General features: G+C 38.2%; 1 protein-coding gene across 1 annotated transcript in view; it reads left to right on the top strand.

The window, feature by feature from the left end:
- RASSF6 (Ras association domain family member 6) overlaps window positions 1-22,902 on the top strand; it is a 66,172-nt gene that overhangs the window by 30,379 nt on the left and 12,891 nt on the right. Inside the window, exons 3-5 of the mRNA XM_020988485.2 lie at window positions 6,037-6,115; window positions 11,032-11,174; window positions 21,497-21,594. Of these exons, the coding sequence (XP_020844144.2) occupies window positions 6,037-6,115; window positions 11,032-11,174; window positions 21,497-21,594 (320 nt within the window). The remainder of the gene's footprint in view (window positions 1-6,036; window positions 6,116-11,031; window positions 11,175-21,496; window positions 21,595-22,902) is intronic.

The raw sequence follows: 22,902 nt of genomic DNA, 5'->3' as shown, positions 1-22,902 counted from the left end.
CCTTTATTTGCTTTTTTGGACAGAGTTACCAAGCGGGTAGAGGGATGCTTTTATTTAATTTACTTAGTTTTTAGCAAACCATTTACTAGATAATCTCAGGTTATTTTTATAGAAAAGATGGAAAGCTGTGGACCAGACAATTATACAATTAGATGTATTCTGAACTGGGTGAGTGGCTGGCCTTCCAGAGTAGACATCAGTGGCTCAATAGAAAATTGCAGGAGGTCTCCAGGGAAGTGCTTAAGGGATCTACATTTGGGCTCAGTGATGTTTCACATTTTTATCAATGACTTAGATACATTAGTAGATAGAATGCTTATCAAATTTGCAGATGCCACAAAGCCAGGGGGGATAGCTAACACCCTGGATGACAGTCAATATGGGGGAAAAAAGACTTTGACAGGGATAGGAATGAATTGAATAAAGATGAAATTCTATAGTTCTTGGTTTTAAATAATCAACATCATAAGTACAAGTTGGGGAAGTTGTGTTTAGACTGTCTGAAAAAAAAAGATCTTGGTAGGTCAGTGGATTCAAGGTCAATTAGGAGTCAGCAATGTAAGATGGTGACCCAAAAGCCAGTGTGATCTTGGGCTGAATCAGGAGGTGTGTCATATCCAGGATAAAGTATATGGTCATCCTTTGGTGTGAAAGGTGCTCTGTCCTTGTCAGACCATATTTGGAGTAGGATGCTCAGTTGTGTTGCCACATGTCAACCTTCCATGGTTTTTCCATCACTTGGACTTCGGTATTCTTTTTTATGCTATTGTAGTTGTGGCGCTCCACTTACTTCACTATCTATCAGTTCATACAAATCTTCCCAATGTTTCTCTGAATTCCTTATGCCTGTCATTCCTTCTTCTACAATAATACTCAATTTGTTTCACATGCCATGGTTTTTTTCAGTCATTTCCCCATCAATGGTCATGATTTTGTTTCTTGTTATTTGGTATCACAAAGAGGCATCCTATGAATATTCATTTATGTAATGTGCAAATTAAGCTTATAGATTCTATAAAGTGAAGTGAAAAATGTTGAAATAAAGTTTTGCTTTTTCTCTCTCTAATTATCCCATAATAAATTCTGGTGCTTTTTATTCTCCTGCCCTTCCTTGTCACCACTATCAGCATCCCCATCCCTATTCCTATCCTTACCATCATATCATCATCTCTTACATTTACATAATTATTTATAAACTGAAAGCCATTTTCCCCACTGATATCAACTCATTTGTTCCTTTCACTAGCCTATGAAAAAAATAGTCAGCCAATAAATACTTGTCAATCATCTATGATGTGTCAGGCACTGTGCTAAGTGCTGGGGATATAAATACAAAAAAGAAAAATAGTCTCTAACCTCAAGAAGTTTACAATCTAATGGGGAAGGACCACATATAAAAGGAAATTGAAAGATGGATGCCACCATTATGGAGAAGTCCAAAGTAGTGTACTGGGAAGAAGTGATGTAATTTACTCAATATGGTAGTTAGTATGTGGGAGAACACAAGACTTGAACCAAGGTCTTCTGACTCTAAGAGCAGTATATTACAGCCCTCATACATGATATATAACATTTTGAATAGAACCACATTTTTTTCCAACTATTACTATGCTGGTCCAAATAGAGACTATTCCCCACCTCCCTTAAATCTTGGTTTATACAAACCTGAATGTAACTTACAAACCTACTCTTGTGAATCATTTTTTTAACAAGTACCTTTTTTTCCTTTTAAGGAGATTTTACCAGTGTGGCCTATACTAGGACGCACCTTGAATTCAGATTAATATAGTAATTTTAAACACCACTGAACTCCTTAAAGTTACTTTCCCTATCAATTGTATTATTCTTGTTGTTTGCCCTTCATTCTCAAAGAGAACCATGACATCAGGAAGGAGATGCCATGACTTGCAAGTGAATTGTAAGTGAGGGAGGCCTGTGCAAAGTCCCAGCCTCGCTCCCTCTTTTGGAGCCATCTGAGTCCAGTGGCCAGACATAGAACAGGATAACTGGAGATGGTCCCAGAGACAATGGCCAAGATCAATTGTAACTAACCTTTGGAAAGAAAGATGGAGATGACCTCAAGGGGCAAGTAACTGACACAGTGACACCAGGCCTGGAGAAAGGAAAAATTAAATTCAAAACCGACCTCAGACACTTAATAGCTATGGGATCCTGGGCAAGTCACTTAGCTTCTGTTTGCCTCAGTTTCTTCATCTGGGGATAATAATAGAACCTACCTCCCAGCATTGTTATGAGGATCAAATGAGAAAGTATTTGTAAGGCAATTAGCCCAGTGCCTGGCACATGGTAAATGCTATATAAATGTTAGTTACTATTATTATTTTATTCACCCTCCAAGCTAAGGAAATAATCCAGTTTTAGGATAGAGATGGGATTTGCAGAGCCCCATTAACAAAAACATAAAGAGAACAAGGGGAGAAACTTCATTTGGAGCAGCATGAAAGGCCTGGTGTAGGAAGAAGTACTGGAGCTGAGATGGTCGTACCTCGCCTTTAATGTCATTTACACTGATAAAATCGTCTGGATTGGGGCAGCTAGGTGGCACGGTGTATATAGCACGGGCCCTGAAGTCAGGAGGACTGAGTTCAAATCTAGACTCAGACCAAACACTTGACAGTTACTAGCTGTGTGACCCTGGGCAAGTCACTTAACCCTAATTGCCTAAAAAACAAAAAATGACAACAATAAAATCATCTAGGTTTCTGATGCTGAACAATTCAACAAGGCCAAGAACTTTGGTGGAAGAATTTTCTCTTCCGAGTCTTCAAGATATGTGGCCTGAGCACCTATAGTAGCAGTTGCCAGGTTGCATCCACATAGGTTGCCAGCTGTGGGCAGTGGGTTAAAAACATTGCTATCCCCAAAGCCCTGGATTGTGTCCATTGGGAAGTGAGGGGAGAGATAGTCCTGGTAGTGGTGATGATTTGATTTGCCTGGCATGTCCTGCTTCTCTCTTCAGGCCATCTCATTGCTTCTGCAAGTCTGGCTTACTTGTCTTGTGTGTGGCAGTTAATTGGTGGTTGTGGGGAAGGGGGAGTGGCCGGCCCCTTTTCCACAGGAATTACTTTCTGAATGATGGCTACAAGGCTGGGCCAGGGGTAGCACTAGTGGTCCAGGGGTTGCTGCCACTCTAAGGATTGCTAAGGATAGCTGCCTTTTAATGGCAGTTGGTCAACAGTTGTTGCTATTAGCGATGAGAAAGGTGGGACTGTTTGACACAATTATTTCTCCCCTCAGTGCTGGCTGCAGGAGACTAAGCTAGAAGTAGGTCTGGTCATTTGGAAGCCTCTTGGGTTCACAATTCTGGGTTTTACCACCAGGGTCTGAGGTGATCAAGGTGGTGGGGCTGGTTTAACTATCCTGGCACATACTTGTAGCCTCCTGTGTTTCTCAGGGTGCCTTGCTGCTTTAGCTAGGTCTGAATTTATTTGACAGCCATGCAAATAGGCAGAAGGGAATAGATGCAAGAGTTCTGTGGAGCCAGAATCAGCGAGCATTGGTAATTAATTCGTTCTGCAGTTTGAGAGTGAGTAAGCTCTAACAGCTTGAAAGCACACTAAGATTTTTGGGACAGCTTGTATAACTTAATATTTCATATTTTGTCCAATTTCCAAATTAGGAAGGAAAAGAATAAGTGAGCAGCTGTTTCCATTTGTCCCAAGACACTTCAAATTATTTGGTTTCTTTGTGTCTTTAAACTATTGTTTAGAGTCTAAGTTTTAGACTTTAGATTTCTGTTGCTAAAGCTTTAGCTGGTGGCCAAATCACTCATTCCTTACATATGCAAAGCCTTTTCAATCAATAAGCATTTATTAAGCACCTACTATGTGTTAGACATTGTGCTGAATACTGGGGATAAATGAAATAATCTCTACTCTCAAGCAGTTTATGCCTTTTGAATGCTAAAAAGAATTTAATTTGTATAGGGATTTTCAAAGTGAAGTTGTAAGTATAGAAATTTCTCACCAAAGAAATGAAGACTTTTAAAAATAGAACTCAACATCTTTCCCCTAATCCTACCTCTCCTCCAAATTTCCTTTTTTCTATTAAGAAAATTTGTTTCTTCTATTTTTCTTCTATTTCTTATTTTCTATTCTATTTTTTTCTATTAACTGGCATCCTTCCATTCACCCAAGTTTCACAACTAGGGAATTATCCTTGAGTCTTTCTTCTCCCCCACCACTTTTCTCAAATCAGTTGTCACTTCTTGTCAGTTCTACAACCCTGACGTCTATTATATTCATCCTTTTCTTTTTATTCATAAAGCCTCACCTCTCTAGTTTTGGCCCTTATCACCTCTCAGATAAACTCTTGCTGTAATCTTCTAATTTATCTCCCTGATTCCCATCTCTCTCCTCTCCAATCCATGATCCCTCCCCACAAATGACAAAATAATCTTCCCCAGGCATGGATATGGCCTTGTTGATCTTCTACTAATAGGCTAAAATACCAATTATATAGCCTGGCATTTAAAGCATCATAAATAATAGGCATTTAATTAGTGTTTATTATACTAAAATGCAAAAGAATTCCAGACCAAATTATTTTCATTGCAATCTGTCATTCCAAACAACGACTTTCCTTTTCTGTTGCCCCACACAAGGTTGATGCATTCTGATTCATCAAGAGCTAGGAAGGGCACCACTCGCCCTAGATTTGTAACTACAGTGAAGTAAACAGTCAAACTACCTCTGAGTCAGTCAACAAGCATTTATTAAGTGCTTACTATGTGGCAGGCACTGTGCCAAGCACTGGAGATACAAAGAAAAACAAAAATAGCCCCTTACTCTGTTAAAAATGATTTCTCTTGGTAATCAGTGTTCTGGAGACTCGGAGCTCCCCCCTCGTACCCCGTTGTCATCCTTCTGACTAATGTTCTTTAGAAGGACATCTCTGATAATGAGATTGCATCAAATCTTATTTTGGTCAAACACCAAACCAGGTCTGAATTGATTTTATCCTACTCAGGTTTGGGTGGAGACAGACTTCCAAGACTGGGGGTGGTATTTCCTTTGATGGCAGGTGATATTGGCCCCATGGACTATGCTCTGAAGCACGTATTCAGAACTCATTTTAATATGACCTATCTCTTGATATCTCAACCAATCACGGTTGATTGGCACCCCTTGGGAACACTGACTCTTCTACAGGCATATAAGGCTGTATCCCAAAATCCCAAACTAAGCCCCCTTAGAGGGACCCAGTTTTGGACTCCCATGCAATGCATGTCAAACCACTTCGAGAAATTAAACCGTGGGTTCATGTACCCAATTTCATTTGTCTCTCTTTCAAATTGGAGTTTGTGGGGTTCATGGGGTTCAGGGTTCACAACGCTCAAAGTGCCCACATTTTACTGGAGAAGACAAACAGCTATGTGCAAATAAGATATATACTGGATAAATTGGAGATAATCATAGAGGGAAGGCACTAACATTTAAGGGGGACCAAGATAACCTTCTTACAAGAGGTGAGATTTTAGCTCAGATTTGAAGGAAGCCAGGCAGCAAAGGTAAGGAGGGAGAGAATTGAAGGCAAGCTGAGACCTCTGGAGAAAAATGCCTGGAGGCAAGAGTATATCCAGGAAGCAAATGGCATTTAGAAGCTAAGCCTGAAGATCTTCAAATAATAGCACACTCCTGCCAAGTTCTGCTTGCTACAATTGACAATTGTATGAAGTAATTTCTGAGTTCCTAAGTGGACTCTTCTAGGTTAGCTATCTCCTAACCATTGTTTTTTATTCCATTCCTTGGATATAGATTTTAATCATTTATCACCCACTCCACCCATACATTGTCATGGGTACAGAAATTTTAAGGAACATCCCTTTTAAAACTTTTAAAAATAAGTTTCAGTTGTCAGCTATCTACTTTGGTCCTAGAGAGGGATTGTGGGGAAAGAAATCATTGAATTATTATTTTCTATTCCATTTCCTTTGTGAAATGAAAATTCAGTGACTTCCTTTTATTATTAACATTATCGAGACTGATGGTATTTTGATGTGGTCCTTTCTTGTAGAGATCAACTGAATTCTTTATTGAAGACCTATAACATTTTTTATGGGGACCAGAAGAACCGGCATATTATATATGGTGAGGTAAGAGCAACATCGTTCTTAAAAATTGGGGAATGGCTGAACAAGTTGTGGTATATGAATACTGCTGTGCTATAAGAAATGATGAACTTGTTGATTTGAGAAAAGCGTGGAAAGAGACATTCACAAAATAATGAAGAGTGAAATGAGCAGAACCAAGAGAACAGTATACACTAACAGCAATATTGTTTTAAGAATGACCCAAATTAACTATAAAAGACATATGAAGAAAAACGCTATCTGCATCCAGAGAAAAAAACTGATAAATTGAAATATGTATAGAACAATTTTACATATATGTAACCTATTTGTGTCTAATGGTAGCTATATTGGGGGTAGAGAAGAAAAAAAGGAAAAAAGAAATTTAAATGATAATTTACATGTTGTATATTTGAATGGAATAGCAAGTTGTGCATGGTAGATTTGAAGTGTCATGTGCAATTATTTTTTTTATTGTACTATGTTATGGAAATACTTGTTTTATTCCATATATTAAAAATAAAATTAAAAGCAAATAGATGATGGTTAGATAATCAATTTGTTACTCAGAACAACACTGTTTTTTTGTGTTTTGTTTTGGTGAGGCAATTGGGGTTAAGTGACTTGCCCAGGGTCACACAGTAAGTATCAAATGTCTGGTCTGAGATGGGATTTGAACTCAGGTCCTCCTGACTCCAGGGCTGGTGCTCTACCCATTGCACCACCTAGCTGCCTCAGAACAACACTGTAAATGATCCATAGGAAGTATGGTCATTAAAAAAAAACTTTTTAGAAAATGAGAACTCTTGAATTTGCAATTTCATCCATTTGAAGATTCCATCGAAGGCCCCTAGATAAATTTCCCTTTTGATTGAAAACAAACAACTCAAAGAGTTTGAATCTCACTAAGAAAAGATGTCATGCTGTGGTGATCATCAAATTTACTAAGAAGCAACTTATACATTCAGGTATACTATATAAAGGTCCTGGAGTTCTACTTCTGAATCATCCTCCAAGACAACAAATCTGAAAAGCAACTCAACAGCCAGATAATAGTAGCAATACTGTTTCAGAAATGACTGGAATAAATGATTCAAAGAAAGTGTTTAAAATAAGACTTGAGCCAAGTCTTGTTTTTATGGGGAGGAGGGGCCTCCCACCCTCACCCTCAATTTTGGATGTCATCAAAGAAAGTAGGTGTGGAGGTGGGGAAGGGACAAAGGACAGAGTTAACCAGGAGTTAGTATGTTAACAAATTGCTGGGATATGTCTCAGACCCAGTCATCCTGTGGAAGAAGTTATCTGGTTAAATTGGAAAGGCAGCTCACATTTTATCTGGATGAAGAATGGCCATGCCCTAGGGAAAGTCTTTAAACAGCTAAGCCTGCTGAGCCCTGGAGACAGTGGGTTAAGAGTTTAAGGAATTCAAGGCAGGGAACAACAATGGATGGATGGATGGATGGATGGATGGATGGATAAAACTGTGTATATACCTAAAAACATACATTGTGAAAATATGAGGGGCAGCAAGGTGGTACAGCGGATAAAGTGCCAGATCTAGAGTCAGAAAGACTCATCTTCTTAAGTTGAAATCCAGCCTCAAACACTTACTAGCTGTGTGACCCTAGGCAAGTCACTCAACCCTATTTGCCTCAGTTCCTCATCTGTAAAGTGAGCTGGAAAAGGAAATGGCAAACCACTCTAGTATCTTTGCCAATGGAACTCCAAATGGGGTCCTCAAGAGTCAGACATGACTGAAACAACTGAACAACAAACAGCAAAATTTGAGAGGACTGATGAAATGAATATGTATTTCAAAAATGAGAAAACCAACAAATAAACTCAAAAGATAATGAAAATTAAAGGAGAATTAGATAAATTGGAAACCAAAAATACTATAGAAATGATAAAATGAAAAGCTAGTTCTTTGGAAAGACTAGCAAAATTGATCAGCCTTTACTGACCCAATTATAAAGAAGAGCAGAAAATGAAGTCAACCAAACAGCAAATGAATTAGGTGAAATCACAACAAAATTAGAATATAAAGAATTATTGAACCCTATTGTGAGCATTCTAATGCTACCAAAACTGAGAACACAAAAGAAATAGAGGAATACTTTTAAGAACATAAAATACCAAAACTACCTACCAAAAATATATCTTTAACAATCCAGTTTAGAAAAGACAATAGAACAATCTATAAAGAAACACCAAAGCATGGGGGTAGGGGGGAGAGAGGAAGGAACCTCCTGGTCCTGATGGATTCCCAGGAGAATTCTATCAAACTTCTAAAATATTCTGCGCAAATATTGAACAAAGTATTTTTTAATCTAGAAAGCATTCTACCAGATCTTTTTATGATATTAATGTAGTCCTAATACTTAAACCAAGGAAGAGTTAAATAAGGAGAACAACAGAACATGAAGGAAATGGCAAGCCACTCAGTATTTTAGCCCAGGAAACCCCAAATGTGGTCATGAAGAGTCACTTGGGAATGAAATGACCAAAACAACAAAATAAATCAAGAGCATTAAGAAATACTGATTCAAGAATTTTCTTTTTTTTCCTTTTTTTTTCTCTAGGCAATGGGGTTAAGTGACTTGCCCAGGGTCACACAACTAGTAAGTGTTATGTGTCTGAGGTCACATTTGAACTCAGATCCTCCTGAATCCAGGGCTGGTGCTCTATCCACCGTGCTACCTACCTGCCCCCTGATTCAAGAGTTTTTAATAAAATCCTGACAAACAGACTACAGAAATCTATACAAGAAACCATTTGTTACGGCCAAGTATCAAGTCTCTCTTTTTTAAAAAATCCTTTATTAATTTTGTTTCAAAAAAAACTTATTTTTGTTATTTAGTTCTTCTAAAATAGTCCTCCATTTAAAAAAAAACACATTCCCAAACAAATCTCTCATGGTCTACATAGTCCAGTGAAACAAATTCCCACATTGATCCTGTCCAAAAATGGATATTTCTTTCTGCATTTTAAATTCACCACCATTTTAAATTCCGTCTCAGGTGAGTGGAGTGTTTGATCTTAGTTCTTTTAGACTCATAAATTTTATTGCACTGATAAGAATTCTAACGTATTTCAAAGGGTTTTTTTTCCCTCTAATGTTGTTAGAACTGTATCAGTTGTTTTCCTTGTTCTGCTTACTTCACTCTGCATCTTTCATAAAGGTCTTACCAGTTAATTTTGAAATAATCCATTTCATCATTTTTTATGGCACAATAATGTTCCATTACATCTGTTAAGCCATTATTTTTCTTTAAAACAGTGTTATTTGTTATATGGAATAGTTCTTTAAAAAATACGTTGCCATGTTTTGCTTTTACTAGCCTCAGCCACTTGCTAGCTGTGTGACCTTGGGCAACTCCCTTAACCTCTGTTTGCCTCCATTTCCTCAACTGCAAAATGGGGAAAATAACATAACTTACCTCCTAGGTTTGTCATATGATTCAAATAAAATAATATTTGTAATATGCTTAGTATAATATCTGGCACACAGGTACTTTATAAATGCTAGCTCTAATAATAATTATTATTATTACATTAAAAACATTTCCAGATTACCCAAACCCTATGAGAACTCTCTTGTAACAAAGTAAACAAGCAAAAATTAACAATACAGTGACATCATCAGAAAGTACATGCAGCATTCCGCACTTGGAGCCCCACCAATCTCTCTATTTTTAAAAAATATTTTAATGAACATAATTAACACAAATTCATTTTAATTAGTTGTAAATCTATTTTCTTTCCCTCCCACTTCCAACCCCATTGATAAAAAAGAGAAAAAAAAATTCCTTGTAACAAATATGCATAGTCAAGCAAAAACAGTTCCCTCACTGCCTATGTACAAAAATATTCTGAAGCCTAAATCCATCACCCTTCTGTGAACAGACAGATAACATATTTCATCATCTGTCCTCTGGAATAATGGGTGGTCATTGAATACTTCTTGCAAATTTTAAAGTTGTTTCTTTTCAGAGTTGTTATTGTAATAACAACAACAATAAAGCTTTTAAAGGTTTACATAGTGCTTTAGGATATCTATTTGATCATCACAACAACCATGGAAAATATGTTCTATGATTACCCCCATTTTACAGTTGAGGAAACTGAGGCAGATATAGACAAAGTGATTTTACACAAGGCAACATAGCTAATATTCCAATTCAGATCTTCCTAGCTTCAAATCCAGCTCTCTATCGCATGCACCACCTACCAGTATTTACAGGAGTTGTTCTGATTCTGCTCATTTCATTCTTTATCAGTTTAAAAAAGACTCCAAAATTCTTCATTTTTATAATTTTGATGTTATAGTAATTCCATTTTCAGGATCTGCTCACTTGACTCTTCATTAGTCATATAAGTTTTTCTTTCCACATCTCTTTGAAACAATCTATTTCCTCATTTCTTACAGTATGATAGTATTTCATCACATTTGTATACCACAATTTTTTTGTTGCTTCTCATCTGTACCACCAGCTGCTAAAAATATTTTTAAACATATAGGACCTCTTCATATTTCTTTTGTCTCTTTTGGGCATAATTTGTACTTTGTCTTTATAGCTGCATTTCTACTGTTCTTGTATATGTCTTTGAAGGTTATGAGATGGCTCTTTGGAAATGGAGAGAGGAGGGATACTTGAAGAAATTTCAAAATAAAAGATGCCACTACATATTTATCTTAAAAATCAGTGAATGAATTATTATACCTCTTATCAAGCATGAAAGGATGCCCTGAACAATGAAATTGTCTGCGGACAAATTGAGAAACCAAACAAATATGGTTTTTTCTGTCAATTTCTCCTGCTGTTATTTCTAACAGACTTTATTTTTGCATTTTTCATATTGAATTGTTATGTTTTTTAGAGAGAATATTGAATTTTTTGATACATTACAAAGAGTGTTGATGAGATTTTGTTTTCTAGACTGAAGATGACAATCTAGTTATCGAAGGAATTTTGAATATATTCTGGGGAGTAAAAAAGCCCATCCGGCTGAAAATACAAGATGAGAAGGAGGTCCCTTCTTTTGCCACCATCAAGTCATCAACTGTATTCTCCCAGAAGGGGTGAGCTATACCTCAGATAACTCAAATACAATGTAATGCAAATATGAGCTATGTTTAGACTGGAATAAAAGTGAGTAATATATGACTCTTTAGACATAAAGATATTTGTCTACCAGAGACAAATTTTCTGTTCCAAACAGAGCCTTTTATTTCCAAGCTATATTTATATACTTTGTTCACTCTCTACAAACTGAAGCCTTAGTAACGTTCAGCCTAATTGTCATAGTGCAGTAGATAGAGCACTAGGCCTGGAGTCAGGAAGAACTGAGTTCAGATCCTACCTCAGACACTTACTAGCTGTATGACCCTGGTAAAGTCCCTTCACTCTGTTTGCCTCAGTTTCCTCAACTGTAAAATGGGAATCATAATAGCACCTACCTCCCAGGATTGTTGTGAGAATCAAATGGCATATTTGTAAAAAAAGAAAAATACTTAGCCCAGTTCCTGTCACATAGTAGATGCTATATGAATGCTTATTCCCTCCCCTTTTGACCCTTCAAGTCCCATGCCAGGCCCTCTCAAACTTACTGTGGGAAGAAGGAAATTGAATTAGTTCCTAGAAGGCAGCCTACAGTTCACCATCAGTGAATTAGAATTGGTGCCATTAATATTATCACTTTTTTCTTCATTTCCAGTAGAATTCATGGCCATTCTGAAAACAAAATACAATCTGGGGAATGAATGGTGGAAGGGAGGATGGGGTGGAATGGGGGCATGGTGGTTGGGTAGAGGGTTGGGGGAGGGAGGAGCAGAACAAGAAAGAGAATAACAGAACAGTCTTAACAACTTGATTCTGGTGATAGGAAAAAGCCTATGAACATCAAAGGAAAGCTAACATTTACCTGGATGGTGGAACCCAGAGCTCCATGTTCGTTCTCCCTTCTATAAGCTGTGTTCCCAACGTTTATAAGGTACAGCATTTGTGAGACAGCAGAGACGCAAACAGTATGATGACTCTCCCCACATTCCCCAGAACAAGACTCTTGACTACATCTTGTTCACATTTCCTATAGAAATGTAGGCTGATGGCCATCCCATAGTCAATAGCATAATTTAAGTAAATGACAAGTGCATTCTATATTAAAAAACCCAAATGTCCAAAATAGGGTCATTTTGGAGATTATTCTTCACATTTCATAAAGATTCTTTGCATGGTTCCTCTAAAGGTCAAACTCCCCAAGGGCACTTCAGTAGAATTTGATTAACCAAAATTTAATTTGTATGCTCCCTTTAAGGAACAAGGCAATTTATTTTTTTAAATAGTATTTTTTCCAATGACATGTAAAGATAACTTTTAACATTATTGTTTTAAAAACTTTGAGTTCCAAATTTTCAGTCTTCCTCCTTCCCTCTTCTCCCTCTGCCCTAAGATGGTAAGCAATTTGATATAGGTTATATGTGTGCCGTCATGTGAAACATATTTCCATATTAGTCATGTTGTGAAAGAAGAAATAGAACAAAAGGAAAAAAACTGCAAAAAAATAGGGTGAAAACAATAGGCTGCAGCTGGCCTTCAGACTTGAACAAGGCAATTTAGAAAAGGTAATTCTTTAGCTGCTTGTTAAATCAAGCAAGAATTTGTGCGACCTTTCCAAGTCTCCTTCTTGGGCTTCTCAAGACCAAGGTCTTGAGGTGTTCCTTAAAGTTTCAGATCTCTAAGGTCAGTTTTCATGAGCTGGAACTAACAGGTGGCTGTGTCTCATTTCTGTTCAATTCAACAGGTGATTATTTAAGTTTCTATAGTGTTCCATGCACTATGCTAAGTACTGGTGTCACAAAGACAAAAATGTAAATGATCCCTGCCCTCAAAGAACTTACATCATTTGTTTAGAGAAATAACATGTATATAGAAATGTATGAAATTTATACAAGTCAACAAGGTGGAATGGATAGAGAGCTGGCCTTAGAGACAGAAAGACATGGGTTTAAGCCCCACCTGTGACCCATACTGACTATGTGACCCCAGATAAGTCATTTCTTCCACTTCCTAGGTAACTCTAAGAGCATAAGAGAAGATGCCAACCTGCACTGGTCAAGGGAATTTTCTCATCTGGGAGTTTCTTGCACAACGAAATCACGTGTCTAGTCCTATACCAAAACACAACGTAATTGGGGAGAATAGGAAAGGTCTAATATAGGCACTTGAATTGAGCCTCAAAGGGAAACCTTTAAAGGCTAAGTACCTGAAATGAAATGGATGATTTCCCTGTATATAATGATTTCATTCAGCATTTACTTTCAGAATAGTTTGTGGTAGGTAGTAAGTGGAATTCTTTGCATCTTTGAGTTGAAGAAATGAGACCCAAAAAGATAAAACAACTAGTTGGTGCAGTGGATAGAGTACTTAGCCTAGAGTTAGTCAGGCCAGGGTTCAACTTTAGCCTCATACCCTTCTAGCTATATAACCCTGGGCAAGACCTTACTTAATCTCTGTCAGCCTCAGTTTCTTCAAACTGTAAAATAATGATTAGGGCAGCTAGCTGAGCAGTAGGTAGAGCACAGGGCCTGGAGTTAGGAAGACCTGACTTCAAATCCAGCCTCAGATAGCTGTGTTACCATGGGCAAGTCACTTAATCCTGGTTGCCTCAGTTTCCTCACCTGTAAGATGAGCTGGAAAGGAAATAGCAAACCCCTCCAGTATCTTTGCCAAAAAAAAAAAAAACCCAAAAGGGTCACGGAGAGTTGGATCTGATTGAATCAACTCAAAGACAACAACAAAAATAGGGATGATAGTAACACCTACCTCACAAGGTTGCTGTGAGGATCAGATGAGATAGTATTTATAAAAGCACTCAGCACAGCGCCTGGTACATAGGTGTTTTATAAAATTTATTGAACTCCTCTGCTTCAGTCTCTTACTGGCTGATTGCTTCTTTAATTGTTTCTTTCCTTGAGTTCAAAGATGATCCACATTATACATATAGATAGAAAGATATAGATAAATATATTTAATAAATTACTAAAAATGCCAACTCTTTCAATAACTAGCTAACTAATTCTTCCTTTGGAGTTCCCAGACTTATATAACTGAGATCTCTCATGAGTTGTCTTCTTGCACCCTTAAACCCCAAAGTTGTGGCCTTACTTACACATAATCACCATTGTTATTACTGCTGTTGTCATTATTGTCGTTATCATTATCTCTTCCATTTCCTTTCTCCACCCATATTCTCCTAGTTAAGGTCCTCATCCATTCTTCCTTGGGCTATTACAATAGTCCCTAACTGAAACCCCTGCCTCAAACATCACCCCCACTCCAACCCATCCTTCACACAGTTGCCAAAGTAAATTTTCTAAAGCATAAATTTGATGCCACTCTTCTGCTTATAAACACTAATTGATCCCCATTACTCTAAAAACAAAAACTACTCTCTTGGGCATTTAAGGTCCTTCCCAACCTATCTTTTGAGTCTTATTAACATTATACCCCTTCATGCATCCTCCAGTCCAGTCATCCTGGTCCTTCTTACTGTTCTTCAGACATGGCATTCAATGTCCTTCTTATGCTTTTGAGAGTCATGGGCTGACTCCATGACTGGAATGCACGCTCTGCTTGCCTATCCTAGTTTCCCTCAAAAGTCAGAATAAGCATCATCTCACGATTTTTTTTCTTTTCCCCTAGATCGTCCTACAAACCCTCACCAAAATTACTTTGTCTCTATTTCAATCTCATACCTACCTCCATGCATGTTGTCTCCCTTGATACAGTGTAAACTCCTTGAGAAAAAACTGTTGTCCTCTCTTCTTTGTATCACTAGCACTTAGCCCAGTATCTAACACACGTAGGCATTTAACTGATTGATTCACTGACTTACTTGGAAGATTTTCTTTTAAGTAGATTGATAATGGAAATATTAGCATGTTTTTCTTCCCTGTAATAAAAATAATGGAATTTCATGTCTTAGGAGACAGACAGTTAACTGCACAAGCGACTCACAGACTCTTTCTCCAAACTATGACTCTATGAGTCTCCTAAGAAATGAAATTCCATTAATGTCTTTTCAAAGTCTTACAAAGACTTCCATAAGAAAGAGACTTACATAGGCCAGTCATGACAATCAACACTCCATGTTTCTATTCATTCTCTCTCCCTCTCCCTCTCCCTCTCTCTCTCTCCCCTCTCTCCTCTCTCCCTCTCCCCTCTCTCCCTCTCCCCCTCTCTCCCTCTCTCCCTCTCTCTCTCTCTCTCTCTCTCTCTCTCTCTCTCTCTCTCTCTCTCTCTCTCTCTCTCTCTCTCACACACACACACACACACACACACACACACACACAGAGAGAGAGAGAGAGAGAGAGAGAGAAACAATATACAAAGTTTATCTGAGAGAGGCTATATCATCTAGGGTTACCAACTGTCAATCAATCATTGACCACTTTCTTTAGCTCATTTAGGAAACCCCTGATTGGAGGCCAGGACTGCCTTTGGTAGGACAGGTTCTAAATTAGAATAAGTGTTTCTTTTTATATTTTAGAGAGTTTCACTGAAATCTTACAGCACTTATATATAGTATTGATTTTATTCATCAAGCAAAACATACAATCCATGCTTTGAAAATGATGCCCTCTATTATACATGATGGGAGGAAGTATACAATATCTCTCTTAAAGGAAGAATAACAATATACAAAGTCTATGTGGGAGGGGCTATGTCATCTAGAATTACCAACTGTCAATCAAGCATTGACCACTTTCCCTAGTTCAGTTAGGAAATCCCTATATTGAAGGCCAGGACTGGATCTGGTAGACTATGTTCTGAATTAGAATGAATACTTCTTTTCACATCTTAGGGAGTTTCATTCAAATCTTGTAGCACGTAAATATGGTCTTGGTGGTATTCACCAAGCAAAACATTTAATCCATGCTTTAAAAAATGATGTCCTCCATTGTATACAATGGGGGGAGAAATATACAATGCAATATATGGTACATTTAGCACTAAATTATAGTATTTCAACCTAATCACAGATCCAGTGTACTCATGAAAATTCCACTTTATTTAAAAGATTTAGAAACTGGAGTAGAATGAGCATCATCTATCAGGTAATTTCCCACCTTCCATACTTTAGAAACCATTTATCACCAAGGAGTGATGCCAGATCTTTAAATATTCAAGTGCCTGGCAAATTGCCTCATTTCTTCAACTTAGATCTTATGAAATGGTCAATGAGAGGTCAAATAATTTAAGCAGAAATATTTTAAGACACTTATAAGATCTTCATCAAAAAGTGTTTTTGAGAAACTCAAGCACCACATCTAGTCAAGTAGGCTTCCCAGGCAGCTTTTCTGCATGTCTCAGCTGCTTCCGGGTAATCAAATGCTGATAAGAAGCCACAGTCCACCATAATGATGAGAGAATCTTGTTTGCCAATAACTTCTTGTGTCCTACTAAGACCAACACATTAATATTGCAAGAGAAACAAAGGCTGCTGAATGGGGTGGGCAGGAGACTCAGATGCTGAACCTGTTTCTTGACTTTGGGTAAAATTCTTGATCTTCCCTGCACTTCAGTTATAAAATGGTTGAGGGAGGGAGTGGTAAGAAAGAGTGGTTAATGGGGAAGTGCCTAATTTACCTGGCATATGTGAGAAATGAGTTATTTTACATGTCGCTTTTGTAGAAAACTGAAACTCCAAACTTGATAAAATACGTGAGAATTTTTCTAAACCATGTTGCAGACTTTCCTACCTTCTTAGACAGGAGGCATTGGACACACTTAAACTTTTCTCCACAGTGCCTGGCACACAGCAGGTACCTAATGAGTACTTGCTGATTGATTGACCGTTTGCTTATTCAAAATCATCTTTAGAAATCTAAAATATGGAGCTGTTATGTAGTCTGGTATTGGCCTTGAGGTCTGTTGAACTGTATAGCACTGTTATTTCCCATTCTGTTAAATGGTCCCAGACCACTGTGTCTTTTTCAGTTCTTGTGTCTGAAGTCTGTTGTTTTTATCAGGCTTTCAGTCATCCTTCCTTGCTATTGTCATTGGACCTGCATGTAGCACCCTGGCCCCATTCTCTAACCTGTGGCTTATAATTTCACAACAACCCTGTGAGACAGAAGTCCTTGTTTATGGGGTCCAAAATTGACGAACCTACAACAGAAGAAACTGAGGCAGAGCTCTGAGCCAATTGCACTTTATTAAAGGGTTCACAGTCCCCTCTAATGAAGTGGATCTCAGATCTCCCTCATGATTTGTGATGCCCCCTTCTTCCAGGGCCTTAGTTTTATAGTACTTGGTACCCAGGTGACACAGAAGAGACACAGTAAAATGCAGAGTCTTATTGGTGGATAGATCTTGACCTTAATCCCCCAAGACAGTCTACATGAAATATAGAATCCCTTTGGTTGACAAATGAGCTGATGAGCAGACTTTGACAGACCTATCTTGTCCTTTCAGGAGGTCCTACAAAGCCAATGAGCAAACCTATGTACCAGGCTGATAAGCAGATGTGAAAATATCTATGTGGGCCAATGGGCCAAGTAGAAAGGCAGTCCATAGGCTGCCAAACACTTTCATGGTTAAGTGCTCATAGCCATCTCCCCATGTTGGGCAACAGAAGGATGACCAGGGACAGAAGGGCAGCAAAAATAGCTAGGGGATTTTCCATGCAATTGAGTCACCTCTACCACACTGGGCTTGGTCACCATAACAAGGAAAAACAAGGGTGGAGGTCCTCTGGTTAGTTTCCTATGATTAAGTAAGTGAACTTACCTGCAGTTCACAGCTCTGGGGCCTAATATACAGAAGTTATAATCACTACCCCATGTGGAATCATATTAAGCTGATGAATACTGATTAGAATAAAATAGAGGTCTAATAAACATCTACTACATATTATCCCCATTCTACAGATGAGGCAACTGAGGGCAAAAAAAAGTTAAGTGAATTACTTGCCCAAGGTCATAAACTTCTGAGGCTATGTTAAAAACCAAGTCATTCTGACTCCAAGTTCAGAATTCTCTCTACTATATCATGTTATCACCCTTATATGGATAAAAGTCCCTAGAACTTAATTTCCTATTCTCTCATTGGAAGAAATTCCCTGGATTTTATTTCCAAGGACTCTGTGTGTCTAGCTATGAAGCATTGGTGCCACCAGGAGAAGACTTCAGTTGGTGGAAAGTCTTCTAGGAAAAGAGGTCTAGAAAAAAAAGCAGAACTGTTGAAGGCATCCATGAGTAGGACCAGGAAAGATGAGATAGAGTGAAAGAAGAGAGGAAGAAGAGGAGCCTGGGAAGTGGTGCTACTGCAGAAGTCCTGGGAGAATCCCAATGGTCCCAGACTAGAGAAAGGAGTCAGTAACAGCTCTCTTACTTGTTTCCTAAAAGGCTTTTATAGATTCTCATGAAACAACCAGTACCAAACTCTGAGCTTTTACTACTGGACCATGAATTCAGAGGCAGCTGTATTCCACTCCTGATTTCCCGTGAGACTGTATAAAAATCATATTTTGTTGTTATCTTTTCATATTACCTTCATTCAAGGGTATGCTGGTAAATGTTTAACAACCTGCTTTTCTATACACACCTCTAGTTAGATAGATAGACACATATATATATATATATATACACACACACACACACACACACACACACACACACATATACATATATATGTATAAGTATACATGTATGTGTGTAATATGTGTGTGTATATATCAACAGTAAAAGGTTTCTGAACACATAATGACCAAAAATTAATTAAAAATCAAATATGTAATGAATCCAAGGTGTTTCTATCAGCTCTTGCCCATGTTATATTACTCCATTTTACTGCAGTCTTGGTTCTAAACACAAAGCATGCACACTTTGCACTGTGCATGCCCTCAGGCCATGTAACACCAACTAACACTGCATCATAAGTGTAAAAAATTTAAGAAGTCCTGCTCTAGGCAACGAAAATTATAAAAGAAAAGATGTTTCCAATCTGCACTGGTAGAGGGAGTTTCCTCATACAGGGATTCCCTTTGCCAATAAAATCATATTTGTTTCCCCCATTAGATATGAGCTCCATTACAGTAGGGACTGTCTTTTTGTCTTTTTTTGTATCCCTAGAGCTTAGCATAGTACCTGGTACATCATATGTGCTTAATAAATGCTAGTTGAGTGACTGCCCCTTTTTCTAGCCTAGATTATAAAACTTCTAGAACCTATGAGGAATTATACCCATTTGTTTATGGAGTGGTTAAGAATTATTCTATTAATCTCAATTATTTTCCTTGTTTATTGTATGGCTATTGTGTCTTAACTAATTGTTTTGCTATTTCCATGGTCTGTAAGTAATTAGAGAATATTCTTCTGGTTGAGGCTTAGACTGCAATTTGAATAATTTATTTTCCCAAACACCCAGCACAGAACCTGGGTGAATAAGCAAGAGTTTCCAGAGACAAGAGTTCTCGGGGGTCTTTAGGTGACCCTTGTTACATTGCCAATTCATCCTTTTCTTGGAACTCAAGCTGTAGCCATACCCTACTGTAATCCCTCATCAGGGAGAGCAGGTGACCCTGGGTTTTCAAAGGCTTTTCCAGCAGTTTGTAAGTTCTTCTTCTATGCCTGAGACTATGTCTGATGACGAACCTTGCCTGTTGTTCAAGGACAAGTCTAGGCTGGTTCAGGAGATTCATAGGTCACCAGTCAATGAAATTTTTCATCCACCACAGCTATTAGAGACCATCCGTTAAGTTGTAGAGATGTTGTAATCTGTATTATGGAAGGAATGCTCACAACAAAAGCACAAATCCTTGAATGATTAAAGCCACTGCTAAATCCTTTTTGCTCAGCAACATCTCCATTTGGGTTTCTACAACTTGAAAAATCCTGATTTTACCACACAGGCTCTGGTTACAAGAGATTCGACTATACTTCAGCCCAGAACCCACCCATATGTTGTAGCCATAGGCTTGGAACAGGAGACTACAATGGAATCTCCTGTCAATTGTTCCATGCTTATTATGGTTAGGGTAAAAGTATGAACTGAGGAAGGAGCCTCCATCATATGAGCTTTCCAAGCTGCTTAGATGCCCAGAAGAATGTGGACAAAGCAGACAAGGTGATGAAGGGCCTGGATGACAATAGAGATGGTTGACTTCTAGGAGCATGTGGGACTGGTGGTAGCACTCATGGTGGCCTGCAATGACTTCTGGGAGAGCAGTTGAGCAGACAGCTCAATCCTGGCCAGTACCACGCACGCAGCATCACTCTCCACATAGTCCTCCTTCTGCCTCCAGATTCTCCAAATTCTTTGTCCCAGGTTTGGCCAGAGAATTAGATATCTAATGCTAAAGACTCTCCTTCTGCTTTAATAAACAAATCTTTTTTTTCCCCTAGGGAATTGTTTTATAGCATCAATCAATCAGCAAGCATCTATTAAATAACTACTGGGTATCATGGTAAAAATGATACAATTGCTGCCCTCAAGGAGCTTATATTACATTAGGAGAAATATCACATACACATGAAAGCATAATTCCTGAGCTTCTGCCGGGTGTATAGTGCTGCAGACCATCAGATCCAAGACTCATTTGGAGCCTCCTGTTCCTTGGACTTTACAAGATAGGAGATATCTAGGGCTCAAAGTATCATGGATCTCTTTATAGACAGTATTTTACTATGTATGGTAGGGGTATCATGGGATAATGGATAGAGGTCAGCTTCAGAGTAAGGAAGAGCTGAGCTCAAGCCTCAGTACTTACACCTACTGGTTGTGGACTCTTAGGCAAGTTATTTAGCCTCTTGGTGCAGAGAAATGGCAAAAATAACTTAAATACTTACCAGGTATGTATGTATGTGTGTGTGTGTGTACATATATGTGTGTATACATACATATACACACATACGTGTATACATATATACATGTATACATATACGTGTGTGTGTGTGTGTGTGTGTGTGTGTGTGTGTGTGTGTGTGTGTGTGTGTGTGTGTGTGTGTGTGTGTGCAGGTCACTAGGCAGGTGCCAAATGGCATTGACAGAGGGAATTTGCTTATTGGACATTCACAACATATGGCAAGATACTATATACCAGTGAAATCTCAAGACCAGTCCAAAACAAAAAGTACACATTCAATCTGTCAACAGTTACTAGTTATTGGTCAAATTATAAGGAGTCCTTACGACAATTATTGAGGCCTCATTTCATCTGAACCTAACCTTAACATTTTTTTTCACCTGCCTGATTGTCCTGGCCTCCCTTCCTACAGGGGCTCTATGAGGATTAAAGTTCTCTAAATGTGTATACAGCTGAAGGTATGGCCATGGGTGAAGGGTGTTCTGTAGCATAACTGTCATAGATGTCACTAACATAAAGAATGCTTTATTTCAGGGGTATGACCCGCTGGGGGGAGTTTGATGACCTCTATCGCATCAGTGAGCCGGAGAAGAAACAGAGTTCTGTGCAGGAAGCCAAAGATCCCAAAGAAGGTCAGTGTCAATACCTTCCATGGCATGTGTGGTATTCCTTGGAAGCAAGGGCAAAAGATTAATCCATGATTCCCTGAAATTTGCCTTTTTTACCCATTACCAGCCAAAAGGTTTACTTGGAAGCCACTTTTATCAATTGATCTCATAATGTCTGCATATGTGTAATTTTAAAAGGAAAAGATTCTATGCCAATGTAAACTGGTATTCATGATTTTGGTTACGATGGTGGTTGTTCCATGCTTTGGAGATCATCATTGCCATTATTACTAATACTTTCACCCACTGTCTGGCTGTTTTCTCTGTTTCAGCAGGATTGGTACATATATCTGTCACTGTCCAATCATAATTTCTCAAAACTGAGTGAAATTTCAGCATAAAATTATAGCAATTTGTGCCATTATCACTTGTTATGTTCATTTCTCAATGTTCTCTGCTAATTACTTATTTATATAGTTTAGGTTAGAGTTTTTCCAATTGTAAAGCCTATCTTTTTTATTTTTGCTTTTATTTTTTTCTTCTTGCTTTTTCTTAACTTTTTATCTTTGCCTTGACAAGTTTGTGGTCTAAGTGCACCCAGATAGCCGATTTCAAGAACAACTCCCACGTCAGCATCAAGTCTTTTTGTGTTTGTGAAAATATAATCTATTTTATCCTTTGCAATGTTCTTTGGTCCAGTACCTACCAATTCTTTTCTCAAAGGAAGTATTCATAATATAAAGACATGAGACTTCCATGTAATTGCTAAGTGTGTGATTTCCCTCAATAGTTCTTCCTGAACTACTCTTCCCCAAGTATTTCCCTACTCATGAGAGCTCTTATTTTTTTAAAAGCATCTCCCTCTTCAGATAGTGGCTCGCTGATTAATTTCCAGGTATTATCTTCTACTAAGGGGCAGCTAGGTGGCACAGTGGATAGAGCACCAAGCCTGTAGTCAGGAAGACTCATCTTCTTGAGTTCAAATCCGGCCATAGACATTTGCCAGCTGTGTGACCCTGGGCAAGTCACTTAACCCTGTTCACCTCAGTTTCCCCATCTGTAAAATAAGCTGAGAGAAAAATAGCAAACCACTTCAGTATCTTTCCTAAGAAAACTCCATATGGGGTCATGAAGAGTCAGACATAACTGAAAAAAGGGACTCAACAACAACACCCAGACTGTCTCCCACTAACCATATTTCAAGATTTTTTTCAATGATTGAATAGAGCTGGAAATTCCCAGAACTCTACCTAAATGACCTCCTCCAGCTCGAGCTTGTTATAAATTGCATTGCATTCATCCACGTCTTTTAAGACTCTTTATTTTTCTAAT

The sequence above is a fragment of the Phascolarctos cinereus genome, unplaced genomic scaffold (assembly GCF_003287225.1).
Source record: "Phascolarctos cinereus isolate Bilbo 61053 unplaced genomic scaffold, phaCin_HiC Scaffold_9;HRSCAF=440, whole genome shotgun sequence".
In the NCBI taxonomy this organism is placed as follows: domain Eukaryota; kingdom Metazoa; phylum Chordata; class Mammalia; order Diprotodontia; family Phascolarctidae; genus Phascolarctos; species Phascolarctos cinereus.
This window is presented reverse-complemented; position numbering and strand designations above follow the sequence as displayed.